We start from the raw sequence: 25,847 nt of genomic DNA, 5'->3' as shown, positions 1-25,847 counted from the left end.
GTAAATCTCTTGAAAAAACGGTATGTAACGAACAATATTGTTCTCGTCTTTACACTGGGTTTAATTACCTGTATATGAAAATTGCTCACATCAGTAAACTAGACATCAACCCGTATTCTGTCGATGCCTATATTTTGGCATTGCACAAGACAATTTTTTCTCTATAACTGTTTATGACGTCTTTTTACTAAGTCCATTGGATGTGTACTGATAAATATTTAGTTTTGAATGTATGCTGTTCTATAAGTTGATTTCCGGCTTTTTCAACTGATTTTTTTATAGATTGTTCTTATGTTGTGCTGCTACAACACTTTCCCAGATTGAGGATTAAACGGATATTGTAACATGAATTGTAATTTTTCCTTTGATCGTCGAGTTAGTGAACTTCTGTAATTTTTAAAGAAGTGCGTTGACTGAATGGTTATTTAGTTATCGCACTTTCAAGTCCCGCCGTGTGTCGTTTGACATTAGAAAAGCAAAGAACGGGAGGAGCTTAGAACAGTACTCCATCTCAGAAGTTGTTATTTCACTGTCTAGCTCCGCCTCCTTGGTCTAGTAAACAATGAAATCAATGACCATAAAATGTATTAATATATATAAACAAAATGCATACACAAAAAATTGTCACTGGATTATTCAATTGTCTCATTTCCCCCACCTACCCCTTTTTTTAAAGGATATCTCCATGAATTGAGCATGCTGAAAATATTTATCTCTGGACCTTTCCGATCAACAGCCCATCTTTACTCGATCATTTTCATGGTTTTGGGAAACGCAGGATACCCTCACAATATGTTTAAGAAACGTTTCCTTCTTTAACCTCTTCTAAAACTTCACATCCTATTAGTTTTGAAAGCAAGCAGCATGGTATACATCTTACAAGCTTTTGCATCTATACCCTAAAAAAATTTCGCTGGGGGAGGGGGCACTTCAATAACACATATTTAAGCCAAAAATTTGGAAAGCCAAAGACCTAATACAAACGTTAAAGAGCTGATAACACCAAAGATTAAAAAAACCAGCCGAACCCGGACAAGGAATCAGATCGATGCATGAGGGAGAAACATTTATTAATTGAAAATTATTTCGAAAATTCAGTAATTCTTGTCTGTACCAAAGCTTCGGCATTATTGTTGAAATGACCATCTGGTGCAGTTAAATTGGTACCATTAATCTCATTCCCGTTTCTCAGCAGTTTTATACCCTCTGCTCCATCGTATGGTGTTTACTGACACGTTATGCTCGTGCATGTTCTCAATAACTTCATTATCTCCTTACACAAAAACTGCCCAAACAGTGAAATGAGGAAGATAGACTGAAATCGACGTTACATGTACTTAAGTTTTTCGTTCACCATAACGAATTTGTCAACGGATACTTTATGTCTGATTCCCATCTCACTTGCCACAAGTTTTGGCAGTCCTAAATCTTTAGATACCAGTACAGTTGAATAATCTGTAATTTTATAGACTTTGACCTATTTCCGTTTGAGGCATTTTGACTCAGTGTGGATTCGCGGGGAGGGTGATGCATGCAAAGCAGTAGACGCATTTCTACGCATGTGATTCCCTTAGTTTTTGTGTTGTTACCTAAATTCATATCTGTGTAATTGATGAACTGGATTTTAACATTGGTCAACAACTGTTGACTTAATTTTTCAGTACAAATCTTATTTTTATAAATTTTCAAAAAAACAAAAAAAGACAAAGATGGGAGTGAAAATATGGTATCAATTGAACACAAATCGGACTGAGACCATAAGTGTCACATTGTGAACTTAATTTTGTTACTCTTAACAGAAGCTTTTCTGAATTTTATTTATAACAATGCTTTATTACCTATCCTTATATGATATACACTAAACTTCCTTTAGGAACAAATGATGTAATATTTCTTCCAGTGGAAAAAGTATTCCAAAAAAATTCTTCTGTTATAAACTAAAATTATAAAGGAACTTATTTTCAAAGACAACTTGAAATGCCTGCGCAATTCGTCAATGGTTGTGAAATCAAATTCAGTAGTAGGTGTTAACAAAAAGGGCATGTAGTTTATAACTTTTCTGATCGAAGTTTGTGATAGAGTAAATTATTTATCAACTAAAAAAAAGAAATAAAAAGTTACACTTTGTTATTGGGTACTCTCTATACAAACTTTCTTTCGCAGTCTTTAACAGTCCTTAACAAAGGAATATTAACGGATTTTTTTGTAAAAACAAATAACATAAAAAAATATAACTGCTTGGGTCGTCGTGTGGTAGCATAATGGCGGCTAGTGCGAGATATCGTCTGTTCGATCACAAGCCGGTCCATAAAAGGACTTTACAACTGATACTTTTGTGGCTCTGCAGACAGACGTTAAGAGTCAAAGGAAGGATTAGGGTTGAGAATAGTTGCCATAATGTATTCACGTAGGCTTGCATATTTTCATGTGAGTGTTATATTATTTCTAGCACATTCAGTTTCAACTTGGATGTAATAGGTCTAGTGTCAAAGGGTATATTCATTTTTTCATTCCGAGTTCACAAGCAAAATTTGCGGCTGGACCTTTCATTTATCAATCTGATATCGGTAAATCACAAAAAAAAACTTTCTGGTTTTTAATAAGTTCTCACCTGCCTCTTAAAATTCTTGTTCCTTGAACTTTTCCCCCAAAAAAATAGTCATTTATCATAAATAATCTACAAGCCCATAGTTTTCAGGAAAGAATGGTGGTTTCTGTAACGTTATATTTGACGTTTATGTTTTTGTTTGTCTTTGAAGGGGGAAATAGGCGTCTTACTCAAAACACATTGTAACATTTGTACCAAGACAAATAAAACGTTAAGTTAAAACTAGTTTACTGGTTTAACAGGAAAAGTAAACGGTTAGACATCATGATGATAGAGAAAATGCAACACAGCTACGCTTATCTTAACGCAAATCTCGTATATTTTTCTCTTTCGTTATCTGATAATTAATCTAATTATTCAAAGTGATGTATTTAATAAGAATGCTTGCTCATAGAATGTCATGCTCCGTTCCCACCCCCACTATAATATTTCCACGTTCAATGAACAAGACAATCTAGGTCAATGCCCTTATTTGTCATACACTGTAAAGCCATCATATCATAATGAACATTTGTACTAAATATCAAATTGATGAAACTACAACTTGATTCAAACTTCCTTACCCGAAAACATTAACCTGATACGGTACGGAGTAATGGACGGACGAAATAATTACAGACAGACTTACGGACGGACGGTTTGGCACACAGATTGGAAACATAGTGCCCTACTCTTATAGGCGGCTATAAAAATAAAGCTAATAAATATTTAATATTTTTGTTGTAAGCCAGTCTCCAAAAATCAGTAAATATACAAGTTTTTCTTATTAAAGATGCCGTTCTTGATCCAGCAACCCTCTGTATGCTTTATAGTGTGTATTTGATCACGTACTCTGGGTAACATTGTGCTTTTTCATAGACAACAAATTCTCTTGGACAAAATTCTCCTAGAACAGAGTCGAAAAATTCATCATGTTTAGTACATATCTTTTTACACATCTTCTTACATGGTGGCCTTTTCAAAAGAGTTTGATCATCTTTGGTCCTAAAGACGTCCCCTAAGCAAGCCCTCACGAGGAACATTGTACGCACTCCTTGTTTTTCTGTAAATGAATACATGTAGTATAACGTAATTATAGATATATTCTTGAGTAACCTCAACCAGGTCCGGTTATATAGTCAAAACTAACTAAAGTAAAGCGCTTTATAATTATAATTTATTAATTGTAAACTGAGTTTTATGATAAGCACGTATCCTTAAAATCGTGCAAGAAAAATATATACTTCATGGCAATTACTAGTTTTTTCAAATAAACATGTAATGTTTAAAGTTCCGTGAGTAGGTCTAACGTAATTAGATTTCGACTTAAATCATTTTGGAAATGATATGTATTTAATAACTGTACAGTTAATAACAAAGAAGAAAAATATACATATTTTCAAATATTTTCTGCATATGAATCGGATTTTTGTGTATTGTTAACCTCTTTAACATAAACATACTAAATGTTTTACTCTCCTATTGCTTTAATTCTGCTCACTTCTAAAATGTGAAATATTTTTTTAATCATGTTTAAATATTCGAATACATTCATTAAAAATGTATTATTGGGTCCCGATAATATTCAAAATAAACTCATCATAGATACCAGGATTGACATTTTATATTTGCGCCAGACGCGCGTTTCGTCTACAAAAGACTCATCAGTGACGCTCGAATAAAAAAATGTTAAAAAGGCAAAATAAAGTACGAAGTTGAAGAGCATTGAGGACCAAAACCATTCAATAGCACATACCTGTATAATGTGCTGACAGAGAAGCTTCTTCTGCGGTATATGTACCATTGCCAAGTCTAAGTGTACGAAAGTTCATAGACGCTAATCTTTCATCAAATCCATTGCGCAGTAGGACCTTTACTCTGTCTTGCTTTGTTCCATGAAAGAGGTAAACTTCATTAATATCCCGTTCAAGCACACGTCTCATTTGACAGTTCAGGTTTTCCATTGTCAGAACAGGTTTTGCAAGTGGTTTACAGGGACCGTTTACTATTGCTTTTCTGTATAGTTCTTGGCATCGTTGAAAATATTTTAAGTAAAGATTCAAGTTTTCGTTTCTTGTTATGGATTTAATTTTAGCGCTCGGATTTTTTATAGTTTTCATAAATAGCTGTTTTATTGATTCAAACGTGTCTTTGTCTATTTGCACTTTCTTTGGTGGATCTGTGCTTCTGCGCTCTTTTGACCAATCTTTTATTGTTCTGAAACTTTTAAAGAAGCTCCAGTTTGTTGGCGGTCTTGGATCTTCGTTGTACTTGAAATAGAAATATTCTTTTGTGCCTCTTCTTGGTATTGGCTGGTTGAGGGTATCTTTCAAATTAATACCTGTGTAAAATAAATATCCTTAAATGTTCTTTATAAATAAAATCATAAATTTACAACAAACAGTCAGTAACCAAATGTGTAGAAATGGACCCTTCTGGCTGAATTGTTTATATACTAGTATTCATATGAAGCAAAGTTCATACAAAACCTTCTCAAAAACATAAAAAGGTTCCATGTTCCGATGTATATTGAAAATATTATGTCACTAAATATTGCAACGAGTGCTTGTGTGTAATGTAAATTAGTGAACTTGAAATTATTCATACTACCTGAACTACAAGGTCTAATTCATATCTGTCTGTTCCGTGAAACTGTCACATGTGTGCGGCGTAAAACTAGGATTCATAACAAACGTGACGATTTCATTTTTTTACTTTATCAACTTCCCATTCTCAGAAGTAACAGATTCTTCGTTCCATCGCAGAGTGTTCACATATATCAATTAAAAGGATACCCAACCCACTTGCATGTTTACGCTACACCGACTTCATTAACAATCATGTGGTAAAAAAACAACACCTCTAGCATAGCTATTAGAAAAAAAAACGACTGACATCGACATAACACAAGTCTTAGGCTTGCCACCATAAATTGATTGACCTATATGGTACGTCTTCGTCTCAATTCAAGAGAGACATGTTTTGCAGTATAGCATAGTTGTAGAAAAAAGCCCAAAATATAGAATTTCTTAGCCAATCAACTTGAAGAGGTACTCCAGGTTATTGGTGGATACAGTTGAGGACAATGTCTGAAAACAGTTAAGCGCGATACAGATGAATATCAACTGGACACTTTATCCAAATGGATCAAAACTGATCAGTAATAAATTCAGAAGAACATTCAAATACACTGAGATACCATGAGCACAAAGGTGTTGAACCCTTTTAGCAAGCTGTATCCTTTCTTCAAGACAAAAAAAAACAAAGCCTCAAACAGTATCGTCTGTAATGTAAAATTCATCATTTGGTGTGGCTAACAATAGAACTTGGAATTTACAGCCAATCTGGAAATCCCACTTGAACAACGATTATATTACGAAACGCGAGATTTAAAAAAATAAAAAATCAGTCCATTTCTCTAGTAATATAAATAGGGAAAAAATGTGTCCTACTTTTCCAAAAAATTATCTAATTAAGAAACCAAGACGGTTAAATTGCAATGGTATATCAACAAGGAATCACTAATATATGTCCTGTTTTGGATGTGGTCATATATTTCTACATCTCATACTTGTCTTTAGTATTAATGAAATAGCAAGCAAACCCTTTGATCAACGAACTTTTTGATTATTTTGTTTCTCTTTCTGCATTTAAAAAAACAAGTTTACTCTGTCATAGGAAGGCATATTCATTTCTCGTCTAATTGACACTGCACATCGTCATTCAGAGTAGCATGGGCGGGTACCCCTAGTGACGCAGGAACTGCTACCGTTTTCGTAGCACCATAGTGAATCCCTTCCTGGTATTAATTTGGTTCGTACTGCTCAATCTTAGTGTTTTTCTTACTTATTTGTCTTTTCGATGTTTTTCTATTGTGCTATGATGTTGTCTGATTTTGTTGATCGTATGGGTTTATTGCCTCCTTGGTAACTTAACAATCTCTTTGTGACGGCAGATGCATGTATATACAGGGCTCCTTGTCCTATCGACACACCAAGTCGTATCCGTTAGATTTCTTGCAATTCCCATTGATTCTAAACCAATGTCTGACAGTCTTTACTTGTGTTTGCTAGAGGTATAGGGGAGGGTTGAGATTTCACAAAACATGTTTAACCCCGCCGCATTTTTGCGCCTGTACCAGTTCAGGAACCTCTGGCCTTTGTTAGTCTTGAATGTTTTTTTTTAATTTTGGTTCATTTGTATGTATCGGAGTTTGGTGTGACGTCCATTTTCGATGAACAAGTACACATTTTTGTTTAGGGACCAGCTGAAGCCCGCCTCCGGGTGCGGGATTTTCTCGCTGTGTTGAAGACCCATTGGTGGCCTTGGGCTGTTTTCTGCTCTTTGGTCGGGTTGTTGTCTCTTTGACACATTCTCCGTTTCCATTCTCAAATCTATTATGAGATGTGAACTGAACTTGGTTAGCAGCCTTAATGGTTAACAAAAAATGTAAAACATCCATAATTTGTTTGTTGAATAGAAATAAAGGTGAATTGATAAATTTCGATGATATGATGATTATAAAAGCCATGCAGGGGCATCTTGTGTTTTGTGTAATTAACATGAATTTTTCGTACCTTTCACAGAATTTATTGTAGCAAGCTCACTGTGGTAAGTCTGAAAAAAAAGGAAATGAAAAAAATCAATAAATAAGACTTAAGAAAAATTAAGATATTGTCCAAAAATCTAAAAATATTGTACCTTTGTATCTTTTTTTCTTCATAAAAATCCAATAAAATGAAATGGTACCCTGTTAACAGTTGTCATTATATCTAATAGAATAAGTTTAACAAATTCCAATTGAGTGGTTCTTTTAAGATATGATAAATTGAGGATAATACTTTCTGTAAAATATTGGTGGCTGTGTTTTCCTGTATTGTTTTCTTTCTTTTAAAAAGGACATTAAACATGCTTTATCGATAACAGACCTAACACTCAAAACACGAAGAGAAACCGAAAACAAAATGGAAAAAATATATAAGACGACAAAAATACAAACAAGTCCACAAAACACCAAAAAGAAAAACCAAGGACTGAGCAACAAGAATGTCCCCAACAGCTGAGGGTAACCTCATGTGCTCCGGAAGGGCAAGCAGATCCTGTTCCATTGTAGGACCCATCATGTTGCTCATGGTAGGTACAAATTCGGTGAAAATTCTCATTCGGTGATGTCACAATCTAGTAAAATAGGACGGGGCTGGTGATTACGACAATTGAAACATAGTCGTGGTCATATGTGACACAAATGTCTATTAAATTTGCGCATAAAACTAGTTGCGTGTAAAGCACTTTTGATTAACCAGAAGTTCTCAGAGTCATTAGTTTCGATATTGAATTAAAGAATAAGGAATTTGGAATAAATAAAATTAAAATGATTTTTTAAACTGTAAGCTGTAAGAATATGATATGCAAGATAAAATATAAAAAGTTGTGGAAAACAATTTATGATATTTGTCCGCAGTTCTTTGACAAGCGTTCCTTTCAGCTGTGGTGTCTTCTAAATATTTCCGATTTTCAGGTTTTGCCTTTCTTGTTCTGTTTTTTATTTATTCTCTTCTTAATTTCTTATCAACTAGAAATATTTTAACTGCAAAACAGATATCCTATTTTACTTCCGAGATCATTAGCATATCATAGACAGGATTCAAGCTAGCAGGAGATTCACAAGAATGAGCATCTCTTTAAAGCATACCTTTTCAATTTTTGAATGATTGCTGTCTCCACCATAAACAACTATTTTGATATTATCAATTGATGAACATGTCCATGTACACGAAAGAAATGCCTGGATACCTTTAATGACAGCTGAGGCTGCAACGTCATTTGGATACCTTAACATTCCACTTCCAAGCGCAGAGAACACAACACTTTTTGCTTTATGTTCATTTGCCTTGTTCAAACATTTGCTTACAAATGTGCTTAATACCTGTAAAATGAAACACATGATATTACATCTATAAAAAGTGATACATACATGTTAAAGTAAATCTTGCACGTTTCATTAAGTATGCAGATGTTTTCTATGCTTATACAACGAGCGACGTTCGTATACATTATCAGAATGGGATAAAAACTAAATATACAGTAGTCCCAAAAATACATAACTAGAATCTTATAAAAAATGCATCTGAATTTCAAATTTAAAACGATATTTTATCATTGTGAAGTTTGATACTCTATGTTATTGACTAGTGTGGAAAGTGAATTCTCCCATTTCCGCAACTAAAGAAGTATCAATTATTTCATGGCTTATACACTAAAATGAAAATAATATCACGTTATTGGTTTAATTTCCATTATTTAGAACGTTTTTAATTAATCAAAACGTTTTACAGTACGATTTCAAAATACTATCAAAAATATATACCCTTTCTGGTCTTTTATTTCGACCATAAAATGATGGAAGGTATCCATGGTAAACTTTGGAGCAGCGTAAGTTATACCCGTCAGTAACAGCAAAAGTTCCGCATTCCACGACCTCATTATACATACGATTCAGTTCATCTTGGATATCTGATCCAGCGGATTTCAGTATTTCTGTTGAAAGTCCGGTTCCCGTGATGAGTTTCATATTATGTGGACTGGAGTATACCAGTACATCTGCCTGTAATCATTTATATATGTATCATGCATTGCAATAAAAGACAATAACAGTAGTTATATTACATTCCCTTATGGTTATGGCCTGTTGTCTATTTTTTGCATGAATAAATATTTCTCGTATCACACTACACGGCGTGTGATACGAAAAAGTGGTACGAAAATCTGCGTTAATTTAATTGGCTTATACAACATCATGAGACGCTATTACGGCATTTCCATTGGTTATTCGTTAGGTCAAAGATGACTTTAAAAGGTTAAGACGATGTACATTTCGCCCATGGCAACGGGCAATGTGATTTCTTCAATAATATACAAAACACTCACACATTTCACCTGACAATCTTCTTTTTGTCAAATTTTATTACATTCTGAAGCGTACAAAAAGTTTTAAAATGTCTGATGTTAAAGTTTGACACCGGAAAACGACATGTGACGTCATACTGGAATGTGCAAAAGACTAGATCAACATTTCGCGGAATTTTTAATTTTACACATTTTAACAACTTGTGAAAATTGGATATCGCTTGATATCAACTCTCGTTATTTAATTTAAATAGTAATAATAAACTTGCCAAAGGCTCGTTTATTATTATATTGAAATTAAATAGCTCGAGTTGATATCAAGCGATATCCAATTCTCACTCGTTATGAAACCTATAAATAACTCATCTAAAGAAAAGACGGAAAGCGTTTTGGAATTCCCTACATGAGTCACGCTCTAAACCAAACGTATAAATGCCATAATAAATTAACGTCTGATTGCATTTGTTTTAACAGAACAGCTAAAAAGTAAGACGCTACCTACGAAGGGGAAAGGAAAAAAATCATAAGAAAGTAAAACAAATAGCTCCATGGCAAACAAAAATCGCAGTCCACTAACACTGCATAGACAATAAGTAATTGTGCAACACGATGTGCACCATAATACGAGACTGGAAGCAGTTAAGAAACTGTCTTAGATCAACAAAGCCTGAGGGATTTTATGTTTAGTAAATATAAGTACACAAATTCAAATAATATCAAATAATTAATCATTGGTAATCCCAAAATGACAACAAAAGAATAGCAGACTGATTTGACAATATTCTTATAAGATGTCAAATAGCACTTCTTGCCTTTTTCATTATCATACTTTTTCTATCCAATTATATTTTAAGTAAAAAAATAAGCATAAGTTAACTAACTACCTGTTGAAGTACTAAGTCACCAACGAGTATTTGTATGTTGGTATTTAAGTACTTTGTTCCACCTGATGCTTGAATCTTTTGATTTCCTGCTACAATATCAAGAAAAATCACAAACTTATAGAAATATTTTCATTAGTTATATTATATCAGCTTTCAAACAAAAGACTGGATCTTCTTCAAAACATTTTTTATGTATGTTTGAAACTCTTTATACAGATAATCCAATTAACTATCCATTCCTGTGAAATAATGGACAGTTTTTTGAACTTTCGCTTTCCTTTAAAAAATCTTAAATATTCAAATTAATTTTTCTGATTCTACCATTTTTATTTATTTTATTTTATTTTGTAATAGTTTTTCTTTCATTTTTTACACGATTCCTTCCTTAATTTCTGAGGTCAGAAGTTTACGTTTTTAAAAGTGTACTGTCAAAGTATATTTGTTCCGCTTTACTGAAGTTCCCTGAGAAAATATGCATAAACAATGCCATAATATATGTTACTGTTGGAAAAAATATTTTATACCATTTATTCTGGGTTTTTTTCTGGCTTTTGGAATGACAAGCTACCTAGGTATCTTAAATTAGTGTTCCAAAGCCGAACTGATGTGTTTTGGTTTGTGCTTATGAATCGTGTGGGTTTTTTTTTTCAGTTGATGAATACTGGATGTAGAAGAATTTAAGAAAAGTGATAATATTTTTAGGTATATATTTCTGTAATCAATTAAGTTAAACGATTATAATAAGTGTTTCGGAAAGAAAGCGTCATCTATTTCGTAAACCCTATTATGCGAAAAAAATAAAATTACACATGAAAATAATTCTCCATTCATGAAAATATAACGGGTCATTTTAACAACAGAATTACGTCACATGTGTGTGTATTTCAAACTCTTAACTTGCTGTTAAAGAAAAAGGCATGCTTTCGAAGGGAAAAAGCAGATGCGGGTGTGAGTGTTTATTTATAAATATCTTTAATCAGTGAAATCCTTATTACGTGTCGAAGCACAGCTGGTCTACTGTGTGCTCTTATTGACAGTGTCAGTATCAAGAAACCATAAGCTGACATTCAGGGTAAGAAGTCGAATCAAGTGTAGACATGTTACTAAGTGCAGCATACGTATACTTGTATAGCAATATTAGTTTGTTTTTTACTTACCTAACAACCTTGATCTTTTCTTTGCTTCAGACACAAATGTCTACATTGTGTAAATGTTTAAAAGTATTAAAATAGAAAAAAGAAGATGATATACAACTATGAAAACAAATCTAATTTAACGGCAAAAACTTGTTAAAATATGCTTACATCATGTTGACAATTATATTAGATAAAAGACGGGTTACAGACATGAAAATTTCTAGAATGAACAGATGAAAATAATTTTACACAAATTAAATAATGAGAATACATCATGAATAAATCGATTATAGGTCTTTCAAACAAATATTTTTCATAAACGTATAATTTTTTTATGTCAACCATGTATTTAAGTTATCGCAATCAACGTAAAAAGAATAAAATTATTTGAAGAAAAGAAGCTCGGCCTTACTTGATACATCTGCTCCTGAAATATAACGCATGTAATGTTTTCAACAACAGTTGTAGAATGTTTGTTATTATAATCCTCGACTGCGTCGAATAAGGCGTTTATTACTTTGTATGGACAGTAATTCAGACAATGCGTACCAAGTGCTGGAAAGGCAATCGATTTCAAACTAAGCATCTCCATTTGTTCAAGACATGCAGTCACAGTTGTTTCCAAATTCTTCAATATAATAGATTACATGGTATTTATTTGACAAAACGCAAAATTTAATATAAATAAAGTAAGGTTACATTTTTATCTTCTTTAGGAAGCCTTCAACGCTATATGCTAAGACGTTATGATAAAACAATAGTAGCTGCATTGCTATATTATCCTATGCTTACCATTTTTTACCCCTTTTACTGAAACTGATATTGTTTTCAAGTACTGAGAAGGTTTCTTATATATCATGTGTATATTCTCAATGTAGATATGAGTGAAAGGGATTGTTGTCCTTTTTATGTCATTTTTATCCGAACATTACCTTTCAACTATCAAATGATAAACTTGAATATGCACATTTGCAGGATAAAAACAACTAACTAGCAATCAAAAACATAAAAAGTCCACATTTGGGCAACTAAAAGTCAATCAACCGGTAAGTGCCTAACACAAACAGTAACCTTAAAATTAATCCAAATCAAGTATCTAACTAGTATAATAAAAAGAGAGAAAGAGTAAAAAGATAAAAATATTGCAATAATAATTTTAATACGACAGTATTTTTTACTGATATGAGATTAACCCAAATATTGAATCAACTTACTTAATATATTTATATTTCATATGGAGTAAAACATTGAATCATCTTAAAAACTTGAAATTGAGTATATTAATCATTTCATACTTGTAGTCATGTCATTTGAAATTATAACATACAAATAAACTCATCATAGATACCAGGATTATAATTTTGTTCGCCAGCCGCGCGTTTCGTCTACAAAAGACTGACTCATCAGCGACGCTCAAATAAAAAAAAGTTCAAAAGGCCAAATAAGTACGAAGTTGAGAGGCGTTGAGGACCAAAAATTCCGAAAGGTTTTGCCAAAAACTGCTAACTCTAGTTTTATTGGTTTACTTAAATCTTAACTAACCTGTTCGTCACCTTTCTGTTTCCATTTAGGGAGATACACATGAAAAACTTTTGAGCTTTTTAGATCCCCAGAAGTTGTGACAGCCACATCACCTAAAGTCAGAGGTCGTGGATAATTCAGTTTACATTCTGCTTGAATACTACTACCACCAGCTGTTGATATTACTTTGGAGCATTGACCGGCATTTCCAAGATCTAACTGAGCGTTTGTTGTGTTTACGATGACATCGGTCTGGGAAAAAAGCTGCGTGTAATATGAAAATACTGTAACAAATGTTTCAAATTCTGTGTTCTAAAAACACATTGTATATATACTGACGGAATTTAAAAACGCATCACTACATTATTCTTTTTACCTCCCATTTTCAAATATGCAATTTTTGTAAATAAATGTACAACTTAAATTTCGTTCATTAGTGTATTGTCTAAGAAAAGTGTGCAGTTCGAAAGTTGAAAGTCAATTGTAATGTTCAAATCATGTGGTATGCACTGAAACCTGGTTTTCCCCTTACCAAAGAATTTATCTTCGTCGCAGGCAATAACTCCCTGTATTCATCTCCACAATGATTGACAGAAAGGTCAACCAATTATGTTGGGCATGTTCTGAGTTCTGTTTTGTACCTTCTGATTTGGCCTCTGTCCCACCCACTACTGTGCTTTTAGGTAATTATGCGGTTGAAACTTTAGGGCTTTAAATGTTTTTGAGCAGTCAATTCTTTGGCGTTTCAGTATATGGGTAACATTTATGGCGGGAATCTGTCTGCCTTGGTATTCGACCACTTGATTAGCAATTAAAATTGCGGCCGTAAACATGTCTCACAAATGGCGTTGCGTAATCAAATTTTCTTGACGTGGCGATGTCACTACATATTGATCTTGTCATGGGTGGTCATCAACAAATCCCGTCATCCTGTACCGTTGTTGTATGGAAAGTAAGATGAGTTTCTGACGTGAAATTATCTGGCAACTGCACGTTCACGTATTCCTGCGTGCTATATTTTTATGGCCTGATTCAGATTTTAATTTCTCAGTCTTGGCAATATGGAGATGAAATTTTTTTTCTGATTTAAGTGTGGGTATATATTGAAAAAATTGTTTCACGAAGAAAAAACCTTACAAAATCATTCGTGGGTTACAAATTTCGCTTTAAGAAATTCGTGCATGTTCAATGATCCGGTATGTTAAATAACCTAATGTAAGTCTTGACTTTTTCTAAACTTAAAGACGTATGGTAAGCATAAATAGTATTTAAATGAGGATCAGTCATGATTTGTTAAAACAAATCACAAAAACGTGTGTTGCGTTTAAAAGTCCGTCAGTAAGTCAGGTGTATTTATACGTCTAAACATATGACAACTTTAGGGCAGACGTTCTCCATCGGATAACCATTGGATAACCCGTGGTTATACAGGGTTTGCACCATAAATTATGTACTTCGTCTCAAGTTTAGCTCAACAATGTTAGATCTGCAAGTTTCTGTTAGCAAATTTCTGTTCTTCCCTCATCGGGATTCAACCCCCTGCTTCTGTTGCATCGTGGCAACACCGTCTGCACTGTTTCCATCGACCTAGACCACTCGACCAACTAGGCTGTATAAAAATATAGCTTTCGTTAGTCGAGTAATGCCTTTCCTTTCGGCTTCATCTAGGGTTATAACACAGTACATGATGTATAATGGCAAATAGATGGTGCACCTTTCAAATCAACTATATTTTGTATGTCGTAGAGGGTGATAGTGTAATTAACATGCCTTCACATCAAATTTGAATTTTATGAATATAAAGGCCTAAAGTTTAACCAAACAATGTCATAATTATTTCCACCCTCAAAATCGTTTGTACACTCAGATTTGATTTTATAGTCATCTCTCGAGAGACGAACTGACAACCATTTTATACATCCTTCGTAAATATATATATAAAACGAGGGCGATGGATCATCACGAGTAACGATACCTGTACACAATAAATAAGTTATATATACGCCTCAAAAAAAATCTCCTGTTTTATTGGTGTACAAAACAGCACCAATATTAAAAAAAGAAACATTAAATATAAGTATCTATTAATATTTTGGATAACAGATATCCTTCATCAGTATGTTTATGATGATGTAAAATGAATCATATCAATTTATTCTTATTTAACCATAAAAAACCTATACAGCTATACAATTAAAACCGAAAAACGCTTGTATTGTTCTAAATTTTCTAAAAAGACGTAGATTAAGTATTTACAATAGAGACTGCATGGGTATGCTTCTGAAAAGAATAGTAATGTGCGATATGAACTGATACAATCCTCAATTTTCACAGGTGACGAAAGTTAAGTTATTACAACAGAGACTGCATAGCAATACATTCTTTATGAATAGCATTGCCCGATTTGAGCTGGTATAATGCTAAAATTTCAAATTTGACGAAGGTAAAGTAATTACAACAGAGGCTGCGTATTTACACATCTCAAATGAATAGCAGTTCGATTTGAGCTAGTATAATTTTTAAATATAAATATTGATAAGTTGCAGTTTCATACAAACAATATACAAATAAAATACAAAATTATGAAATCTATAAAGCATAAATTATATTTGCATCTAACTAATTTATGTTGTAATAAAAATAGATATGGAGTAAAATGTAGAATCACAAAAATACTGAACTCCGAGGAAAATTCAAAAAGGAAAGTCCCCAATCAAATGGCAAAATCAAAAGTTCGAACACATCAAACGATTGGATAACAACTGTCATATTTCCTGACTTGGTACAGGCATTTTCTTATGTAGAAAATGGTGGATTGAACCATTAAACGTCAGAAAACAGTATTCCAACTCAAATAAACCAAGACATCAAAAGGTCCGCATATGGGTCGCTAACAAGAACGAACGGTTGTGAATACATTTATCAGAAAAGAACAGATACATATAAAGATACAAAATGTACTGTTACAGTTTATAACCTGTATGAATTTTAATGATAAAGACCTAAGTTCATATTCAGGCCATAGGTAAATAACGTCTTTTGTATTGTAATAGCTATAGAAAATAACAGTTATCATTTTTTATCTTTCTCTGCGCTTTCGACGTTTAACTGTTTATTGACTTGTTAAAAAATGTTGAAATTTGAAAAATGGATTAGTGAATATGATGTACACTTCTAATATATGAAAACCTCACTTCCTGGTCTTCAATTTTTCCTTTAATTATGCTGACAGCACTTCTGCCAAGTTGCAAATATCTTTTTCTTGTTCCTGCAAAATCAATTTTATTTGAGTTAGTATGCATAGTTTTCTATTATAATAATATGCACAAAAAAAATGTTGTTTATACGTCAATGAGACATTAATTAAAAGACATCTAACGACATCTAATATTTTACTGATAATAACATCATTTATATCATAATGCTGAATTTTGATTGGTTAAAAGGCGATGTACTTAACTTAGATATTGACATTTTTTCGTTCAGAAAAAATATGTACGGAGTTTTTTACTCTTTCTAAAATTTTCCGTTAATACATTTTGAAACTTTTAGAAACTAAGGTTTCAAAACCCTAAGGCAAAGTTAACATTAGACGGATTTGGCGATTTTTTTATGTCCTTTTTGGTTATGTAGCTCTTCAACTGTTTAGATTATTATACATCCTTGGCTTTCAAGTATTCGGCTTTGAGAGTTCCTGATGAAGGTAAATCCAGAAAAGCGCCTCAGACGCATGCAATTTATAACGTGGTTTTTTTTTTTTTCATTTTTTACTCCTTTCACACTTCACTGCAAGTTCAAAACGTTCCCAATAGCACCGGATTTGGCAGAATACTTGTATAAAGTATGAGGTTTTATCTTATTTTTGAAACCCGTACAGTATCGTATGGTAAAATTGAGAATGGAAATGGGGAATATGTCAAAGAGACAACAAGCCGACCAAAGAGCAGACAACAGCCGAAGGCCACCAATGGGTCTTCAATGCAGCGAGAAAATCCCGCACACGGAGGTGGTCCTCAGCTAGCCCCTAAATAAAATTGTGTGCAATCTTTGTCATTTGGACTTTGTGGACATTTGTCTGATGGCAATATCAGACCATCGGTTGTAACTTCGAAAATTTTCAACCAAACTGGAAAAAATAAGTTAAATATTGTTAATAAAACCATACTATACTTTTTTAAGTACTTCACGTCGCACTTTTCATACAATGTGATTATTTTTTTCTCATACTTTGTCTTGTGTACATTGCTGCATGTCAGTCTTCCCTTATGTCGGTCTGACTACTTGTTCGTCCTACTCAATAGCTGATTAGTCAAATTTCCTTAAATATAATACATAACAACTGCATAGGGTTTGACGACAGGTTAACAAGACAAAAATGGTGGCTGCATATATATGAAATTGTCATGTATGAAATGGATTTTAAAATTCGTGTTGCTGTGTCTTTGGTTCTTAATGTTGTGTTTAGTAGGCTGTTGTTTGTCTTTCCGTCCTTTTCCGTTTTTATCCATGGCGTTGTCAGTGTGTCTTTGACTTATCAGTTCGAATACCGCCTCTCTTTTTTTTGGCATCAACATATGAACAATAAATAAGAAACTACGAGTTCTTCCGTCTCCTCCCTTTGTGAAATTGTCAAAGATTTCAATTGCATTCTCCAGCAGATATTATAATCAATTCGCTTCGTCATATTTGATACCAAAAAAGTCATAATATTAATGTGCAACATGTTTGTTAAAACTATTTAATCATCAGCTTCAAAATCGATGTTATTTCATGCATTGTACAATATTTTTGGTATTAAGCTTTAACTGATTTTATATGATTCTAATAGACGAAATAATAAAGAAGCTAGTCATTTAGCCGGTAATAGGGTGTGTTAATTGTGTGATTGTTATTAATAATGATTAAACAATTTCTTTGGCAAAACAATAAATTACTTGTCCTTGATTATTTGAAAAATGACTGATCAGATCTGGATACCATTATGGTAGCAATAATACCGGATCTGAATTTACCAGAAGGGTGATATCTAAAACTAGACTCCGTAATTCCGTAAAAAGTAAGTCATTCGGAAGAAAAGCACGCTCGATATGTAATTAACCAAATAACCATGATACTCTAAAGAATGAAAAAAATTGTTTATAATAGGAGTGTAAAATGAGGTGGCCAAAAACCGCATAAAAAGTGACAAACCACATAAAAAGCCAATATCAACACAAAAACCACAAACAGGAACCACATGGAATGATGGAACAAAAACAACAAACATGAACCACATGGATTTATGTAACAAAAACAACAAACAGGAACCTCTTGGAACTATGTACAAAAAATAACAAACACCAACCACATAGAATAATTATTATGTTACAAAAGAAACAGGAAGCACATAGAATTATGTAACAAAAATGTTGCCCTTTGGTCACTATATTACATCAGGAAAATTGATCTCCTATGAATGCAAACAAGGTCTTCAGGTGTAAATAGCTGAACTCACAGATGTTTTAGATTGTAATTGGTTATAGCAAAAAGCAATAAGAAGTTCAAATTATATTTTTTCCCAAAAGTCTTTCCATACAATACATCTAGCTGTTATAACAGTAAATGATAACAATAAATGATTCTTTTACAGCAGTTAACACACCCTATTACCGACTATCGGAACACAGATACAATAACATCTGATGCATTGAACTCTCCAATGAAAGTTGTTGTTTGAATTTTCAACATCAGTATTATCTGCTGTGATATTTAAGTAACAAAGTTGAGATACATTGGGATTTGATCCAAAAGTAATTATCTTCATATTCCTTTTACTATAAAATGGATTTGCTTTTAAAGTTTTTCATAGATTTTATCTTACTTTTATCTCTCCTATATGCATAAAAGCTTTGGTGATGCAAAATTAAAGAGGAGGAATAAATCAATTACTAAAAATACCCGGTTACTGAGTGCCTTGTTGTATCCAGCAGTGATCTAGATCTGTAGATATTGAAAAAACTACTTAGATTACTCGGCCATCAATGCCTTACCCGAGTGAAGTATCCTGTTATCTGTCGATACGACCGTCTGGTGGATGGATTCCCAATGAAACAATTATTCACCAGAGTCCAAGTGATGTGCATGGAAACAACTACAGATCACCATACGGAATTCAACAATGAGCAAAATTAATACAATACAGGCCCCGACATGATACATTGTGGAACAATTACATGTTCAAAATGGGTTGTGATGCATGTACTGGCATAAACGGGTTTTACAATCAAAAATCGCTTTTAAAACGAATTTCCCCTCTCCTCAAAATAACTGGAAGTATTTCTTTTCACCAAAAAGGACAGGAAGTTTCATTTTTAAAACGCAATTTATCATGTACAATACAGTTCAGATTACCAAAAAACGGATACTATTTGCTAAGATAAAATTCATTACATGTATGATCACGGAGAGGAAAAGTCCGATACAAAATTATAAGCTTCATATATTTGATGCGACGTCGATGCCACGAATGGTGGATACATTTGTCGTTGAGTCCTTCACCAGGATTCAGCACGTTTGTTTTGACATGAAATATCATTGATGTGCTCATTTTCTGTAAATTTATTATTCATAAAACATTGAAATATTCGAAACACTCCTGTTTTATTCTAACCCCATTAATATATTGCTTTATACGTATCTTTTCGTAATTTCGGTTTTAAATGCTCTTCAAATTCGTATTTTAAATAAGGGAAACAGTAGTTTGTCGATGTTCAAATTTGGGAGATGATATTTGGATACATAGTGTGATTATTTTATTATTCGGATGAATTTAACATATCGATATTAAACTTATTTTAAATGAGTCATCAACTAATTGATTATTTAGTTTACAGAAAGAAAAACATATGTTGATTATGTAACATATATAAATACTTTATCCGTTGATGAGTGATATGGATTAACAAATGTTGCCACTGATTGTGTGATACAACATTTTTGTACAATGTGATTATCAATTACACATGCGATTGTGTCTTTATTTGCTGATTATCACCCTGAATCTACATGTTAGTTATGTTTTCTAATATAGTCAATTTTATTTTGTGATAATTGTTCCATGTACTGCGTATGACTACATTGTGTAAATTTAAACAATACGTTTTTTTACTCACATGGAATTATATACTATATTTTTTATCAGGTCCGGGAACACAGTTATCTGCTATTGATTATCGTTGTCTCAAATATAGTACCTAGTTCATTACTTACCAATATTTTTCATAACCCTTCCCAATTTTATTTTTCCCTTTTGTATGCCTCAAACAGCGAGAAGAGGGATGGAATTACACTGTAAACAAATTTGGGTCATGAATTTTAAAGTGAAGTAGAGATTTGGTCCCGTTGAAAAAGGTTTAGTATGTCTGAAGCTGTCAAGCAGAATTCAAGACCCTCTTGACATAAAATTGTCAATATTTTGAGTTAGAGCTGATGAATATTTCTATAATTTGTCCCAAAAGTAGTACACGACACTGTATAATTATTATTGACTTTTATTGTCTAAAAGAGATGTTCTGCGAAATAACTGTGTTCTCATGTCAATCCTGTCGATACTATGTCTTTATATTTTGGCATTGCACATAGTAATGATTTCTCTGACTGTTTGTGACGTCTTTACACTAAATGGGTTGGATATGTACTGCTTAATTCTTTAGTCTTACTAATTGGATTTGAACTAGATTTCAGTACTGCGGGTACTCTTAGATCGGTTTTTTGTGTCTTCTATCTTTATGTTAGTCGTATTTTTGTGCTTCGTGCTAATATATAAGACAAGACATTTCCAACTGGTTTTTACAGTTTGTTCTTATTTCTGTTATACGATTGTCCCAGGTAAGGGGAGTAGTGAGCGTTCACAAACATGTAATTCAGTTGATGTCATTGGTTGCTGTCTGTTATCTTATTATGGTTTATTGTTTTTTGACATTTCGGGGCCTTTCAAATTTTACTAAACGACATGGGCTTAGCTCATTGTTAAGGGCCGTACGGCGAATTGTAGCTGTATACATCTGCGTCATTTGAACTCTGATTGATAGCTGTCTCATTGGCAATCATATCACATCTTCTCATTTTTGAATTTCTGTAAAATTTTGTAAACTGGCACTAGCCATTATTTCATTAAGAAAATATTTTTACATAACGTAGATCAGAAGAATATTTTCGAAAGTTTAAAAATGAAACACATGGAAATCTTATAAGCGAGTTCGTAGGTTTAATATAAAACTAAATGTATTTGTGTACGATTGAGTGGGTTAAAAAAACAGGCTTCAACAGTAATACAAAATCAGCATCAAGAAAACTTAAGGATGTAGTTAGGTGAAATTAAAAAAATCTAGAATTTAAAATTGATAAACATTTTGATTTTCATTTCTTTTGTGATTTATTGTTTATATATAAAAAGTTTACTTATATTATTAGAAATGCGAAATATGAAGTTATTTTTGCTTGTTTTGGGTCATTACAATTTTTACTTTGTGAAGAATCACAATGATTTCTTAACAATACACCGAAGATGATCTCATTAAATTGCTGGACTTTAACAGCGAAAACATATTTGTTGAGTTTGATTGATTGATTGACATTTCAGCAGACAGTCGATATTGCAAAGGGTACTAATTGTGCATCACTACTGTCCGATTTTTTTTTGTATTCACATGACCAGGCAAAAGGAAAAAATCATCTAGCAAAGTTCTTTGATTTCACTTTCAGATATATTGATGATGTCATGTCACGGAATGACTCACATTTCAATTAGTGTTTACGTCTTATCAATATAACTTGAACTTGATATTAGAGATACTACCAATATTTCCATTACCCAGCAGTAACATACCCTCTGCTCCGTCAGATGGTGTTTACTTTCTCAGTTAATACGTTACGCCAGTGTATGTTAACATTATGCGGACTTTGTTTACATGGGTGTGCTCTTTACACAAAAACTACTCCAACAGATTTGTAAGACAGGTTTCGAAATGGAACATACTGGATGCTGAGGTTGTTAATAAAACTTTAGATGTGGGTATCGTATCAAAACAAAAAAGAGATTTAAAAATTTTAATTACCTGTGTATCATTTGTATTAGTGTTTAAACTAACTAGTACTGATGTTTACGTATATTTGTTCCTTTTAGCAAATTTGGAACTATTGTTATAACAGTTCATCATAACTTCATTATGAATATTCCTTATGGAACTAATATTTCGTAAAATACATTCCATGTGGAATAAATATATCAAATTCCATAATATGTCTTCCATTTCATAACGATGACAGGAGCAATGGATTGCATAAAGGAAATAAACCCAGAAGAAAAGAGAGAAGGAAAGCCGAACGAAAAGAGGAGGGATTGAGAAAAACCAAATACTCTGTCCACCATTATAGATTAAAGCTATATATACTTGGTATTTTTTACTTTCGTGCATTCAAAATCAATAGAGGCGGACCTTTTAACTTAAAGGGGGCTACTCGCGGCTTTTAGATTCGTTGCACATAATACAGAAATGTCTTGTTAAATAATATGACAGAAGTCAGCCGTGCGAGAAGGTGGTTGGTGGATGCCGTGCAGACAAGCGGGAAGGGTACACGTGCCATTTTGTGAAACTTCTCCGACATGTTTAAATCTAGAGCGTTTAAACTTTGCACACTGCATGTATACAGACTTATTAAGAAGGGATATAGTTACGATACTGTTGTCAGGTCATTAAAAATTGCATATTTTGGCTTTAATATTGATTCACTTATAGGGTCTTTGCATCGGAATTAAACATATTTATTCTAAAACCAGTTGTTGGCATGACACGGGTTATGTTCTTCTCATATATTTTATGACGGTATAATACTCAACCCCTAACAGGAGGGATTGTGCCTGATATTCATATGACGAAGACATAATCTTGAAATCAGTTTAATTGAGGTCTGGAGCTGGCATGTCAGTAACTGTTAGTAGTCTGTTGTTATTTATGTATTATTGTCATTTTGTTTATTTTCTTTTGTTTCCTATTCTGACATCGGACTCGGACTTCTCTTAAACTGAGTTTTACTGTGCGTACTGTTGTACGTTTGTTTTTTCTACTTTGGCTAGAGGTATAGGGGGATGGTTGAGATCTCAAAAAACATGTTTAACCCCGCCGCATTTTTGCGCCTGTCCAAAGTCAGGAGCCTCTGGCCTTTGTTAGTCTTGTATCATTTTTAATTTTAGTTTCTTGTGTATAATTTGGAGTTTAGTATGACGTCCATTATCACTGAACTAGTATACATATTTGTTTAGGGGCCAGCTGAAGGAGGCCTCCGGGTGCGGGAGTTTCTCGCTGCATTGAAGACCCATTGGTGGCCTTCGGCTGTTGTCTGCTATATGGTCGGGTTGTTGTCTCTTTGACACATTCCCCATTTCCATTCTCAATTTTACATTAAACCGGCGTGCCTCGTTTTATGGATTTTGTTTCGGATACATTTTGCAGATTTTCTGAAGGTTGAAACTTCTTGATTTTTCAGGAAAACATGTATATATGACCAATATGACACCTCTACTGCCCTGCGAGCCCTCATTAGACCGTGCAAATGATCTAAAGTATAATAATCTGTATAAAGTTGTAAATCGTTAGGTTTTTTTTTCCTTAGATTTGTCTTTGTCTATCAGTTTCCCCTTTTCTTGACTGACGATTCGTTTTTTGACCTCTTTCTCTGGCCTATTATGCCACCCTGAGTCCTAAGGTTAGCCTCCAAAATGCCTATAACTTCGTCTTTTCCTAAAAGAAAATCTTTGAGGCAAATCGTAATTTCCCTTTTACATATACCATGTTCATGAGAGCTGAACTACAAGCAAGGTTTATTGGAACGACAGACTGAATTTTTCCAAGAAATGTAATTAAAAAAAAACCTTCCAACTGGCCTGGCTTATAACATAAATTTTGTCAATCCAAAAATGCATATTTGCATTATACTTGCATTACCTTTTCCTTTACTTTTTCCTTTTACCATCGCGAATTAATTGACCGATACGATGTGTCGGCGTTTCAACTCACTAGCGACATTTTTTGGCGGTCTTTGGTGTTACGAGACCAATATAGTCTGATCTGTAATATATCTGAGTGTGCTTTATTCCCGATTGTGACGTTTTTACTGAGTGTTGATTCCTCTGGCGGGTGATACATGCATAGCAGGAGACGTTTATCCTGTCGACTAAACCGGTCTTGTTTATTTTAGAGTTCATGCGATTCCCTCAGTTTTTGTTTGTTACCTTGAATTGTCTTTTCCTCATCAATTTACGAGACTTGAACATCGGTAAACTACTGTGGTCTTAATTAAACAGCGAGTTCAGATTCTCACATAAGAAAAACTTGTTTTCATATTCAAAAAAAGCGAGAACTCATTGTACAATTAAGCTTCTGGGTCAATTGATATAAGGTGTTTATCCAGGTGGGCAGAGTTTTAACCATATTCGTAGCAAATGATCTAGAGTTAGGTTTGTTGTGATGTAAATTCTCCCTACCAGATCTGATTTTTTAAAAAGTCCCGTAATATTGCAGAAACTCAAGTAATGGTGACGATAAATGTATAGTTATCTTGGTTACATGAAAGAAGTGTACACTACTATGATTTAACTATTATCGAGGAAAAAACAACAAAACACGTCAAGTGTGCATTAAAATATATCTTCTGTGTACATTTAAATAGCCTAGTATGTCTTTTTCGATCGGTTAAAGACCGAATGTAAAATTAATTGTTGTGAAATTTCATTCTAAAAATAGACGTTATTGCATGTATCTGTTTTTAGAGTTATGTATCTGTTTTTAGAGTTATTAACATTTATTGACCTACCACATCCTGTTTTTTTTTTAATTATTGCATAGCAATGAAAATAAAAATAGAAATAAAAGTTGTAATGTGTATGACAAAAAAACAAATTGTAAAACAAAAAACAATAAGCCAAATATTTTTCAGAGCCAACATTGAAAGGTATTTTGACTAACAGTTTTGATTTCTGTGAATGATTATTCTTCTAAAAAGTGTGGGTATCTGTTCAAATATATGAACTGACTTTAACGTACTATATGTTTCAATCATTCTTATCGCTTTGTTTCTTTTTTTTTTTTTTTTTTTTTGGTTAGCTGACCAAATGATTCCTTTGAAAGTTATCTGTGAATACATACATATATATATTTTAGCGAAAAGAAAAGGTATTGATCATACATAATGTCATCGAAGAAAAGTATAATTTTCTAATCTAAGATATTTATTGGTTATTTGGCCAAAAATGTAATACTTTGTGGATGGAAGTAATCTCTGAATACGGAAGGACACTGAACTATGAAGATACCGAATGGCAGTAAAAAAATCGAATAAGCAATATTGTAGCAAGAATATATTTGAAAATAAAACTTTTCAATTATGACAAGATAAAACACTTAAATAAATTGGAAGTAATTCTGTACATACCTTTCATTTATGAATGTCGATTTAAATATACGTATACAAAACTATTTATAACTTTATTTAAATGGCATTATATTGTTCAATCAATATTCAACACGTCGTTAGTATCTAAAAATAAACGGAGCTGTAAAATCTCCGAAAATTAGACAGCGACCAAACAACACAATAATGCAAAAAAGCATTTAAAGGCCGTTAATTGTAACCAAGTGTAAAACTATGGTTACAACAAAGAGTTAATATAACAACTACCAAATATCAGCAATTTATAGCAAATTCCATACAAAAACACACTGAGAAATAAAAAAATCAACAACTGACGATTTTTTCTTTTTTTTTTTTTGAAATTTC

At 33.0% G+C, this 25,847-nt stretch overlaps 1 protein-coding gene across 11 annotated transcripts; it reads right to left on the bottom strand.

Moving 5' to 3' along the window:
- Positions 1 to 3,309: 3,309 nt before the first annotated feature.
- On the bottom strand, positions 3,310 to 25,595 carry LOC127716566 (protein mono-ADP-ribosyltransferase PARP14-like). 11 transcript variants are annotated; one of them, XM_052222794.1, is made up of 12 exons: positions 25,503 to 25,595; positions 17,262 to 17,352; positions 16,229 to 16,302; positions 13,056 to 13,298; positions 11,926 to 12,141; positions 11,535 to 11,574; positions 10,378 to 10,466; positions 8,955 to 9,191; positions 8,280 to 8,513; positions 7,165 to 7,204; positions 4,344 to 4,928; positions 3,310 to 3,650 (listed from the first exon to the last, which is right to left on the bottom strand). In XM_052222794.1, exons 2-12 carry the CDS (start codon positions 17,275 to 17,277, stop codon positions 3,415 to 3,417), a joined length of 2,010 nt encoding a protein of 669 aa, XP_052078754.1. In that variant the 5' UTR covers positions 17,278 to 17,352; positions 25,503 to 25,595; the 3' UTR covers positions 3,310 to 3,414. The 11 variants fall into 11 exon arrangements, with proteins under 11 accessions (XP_052078754.1, XP_052078753.1, XP_052078748.1 ...); XM_052222793.1 differs by lacking the exon at positions 25,503 to 25,595 and adding an exon at positions 20,186 to 21,434; XM_052222788.1 differs by having other exon boundaries at positions 16,229 to 17,352; positions 24,017 to 25,552.
- Between the last annotated feature and the right edge of the window lie 252 nt (positions 25,596 to 25,847).

The sequence above is a fragment of the Mytilus californianus genome, unplaced genomic scaffold (genome assembly GCF_021869535.1).
Source record: "Mytilus californianus isolate M0D057914Y unplaced genomic scaffold, xbMytCali1.0.p SCAF_9, whole genome shotgun sequence".
Classification (NCBI taxonomy): domain Eukaryota; kingdom Metazoa; phylum Mollusca; class Bivalvia; order Mytilida; family Mytilidae; genus Mytilus; species Mytilus californianus.
The sequence above is the reverse complement of the archived record's forward strand: the minus strand, read 5'-3'. Positions and strand labels throughout refer to the sequence as shown.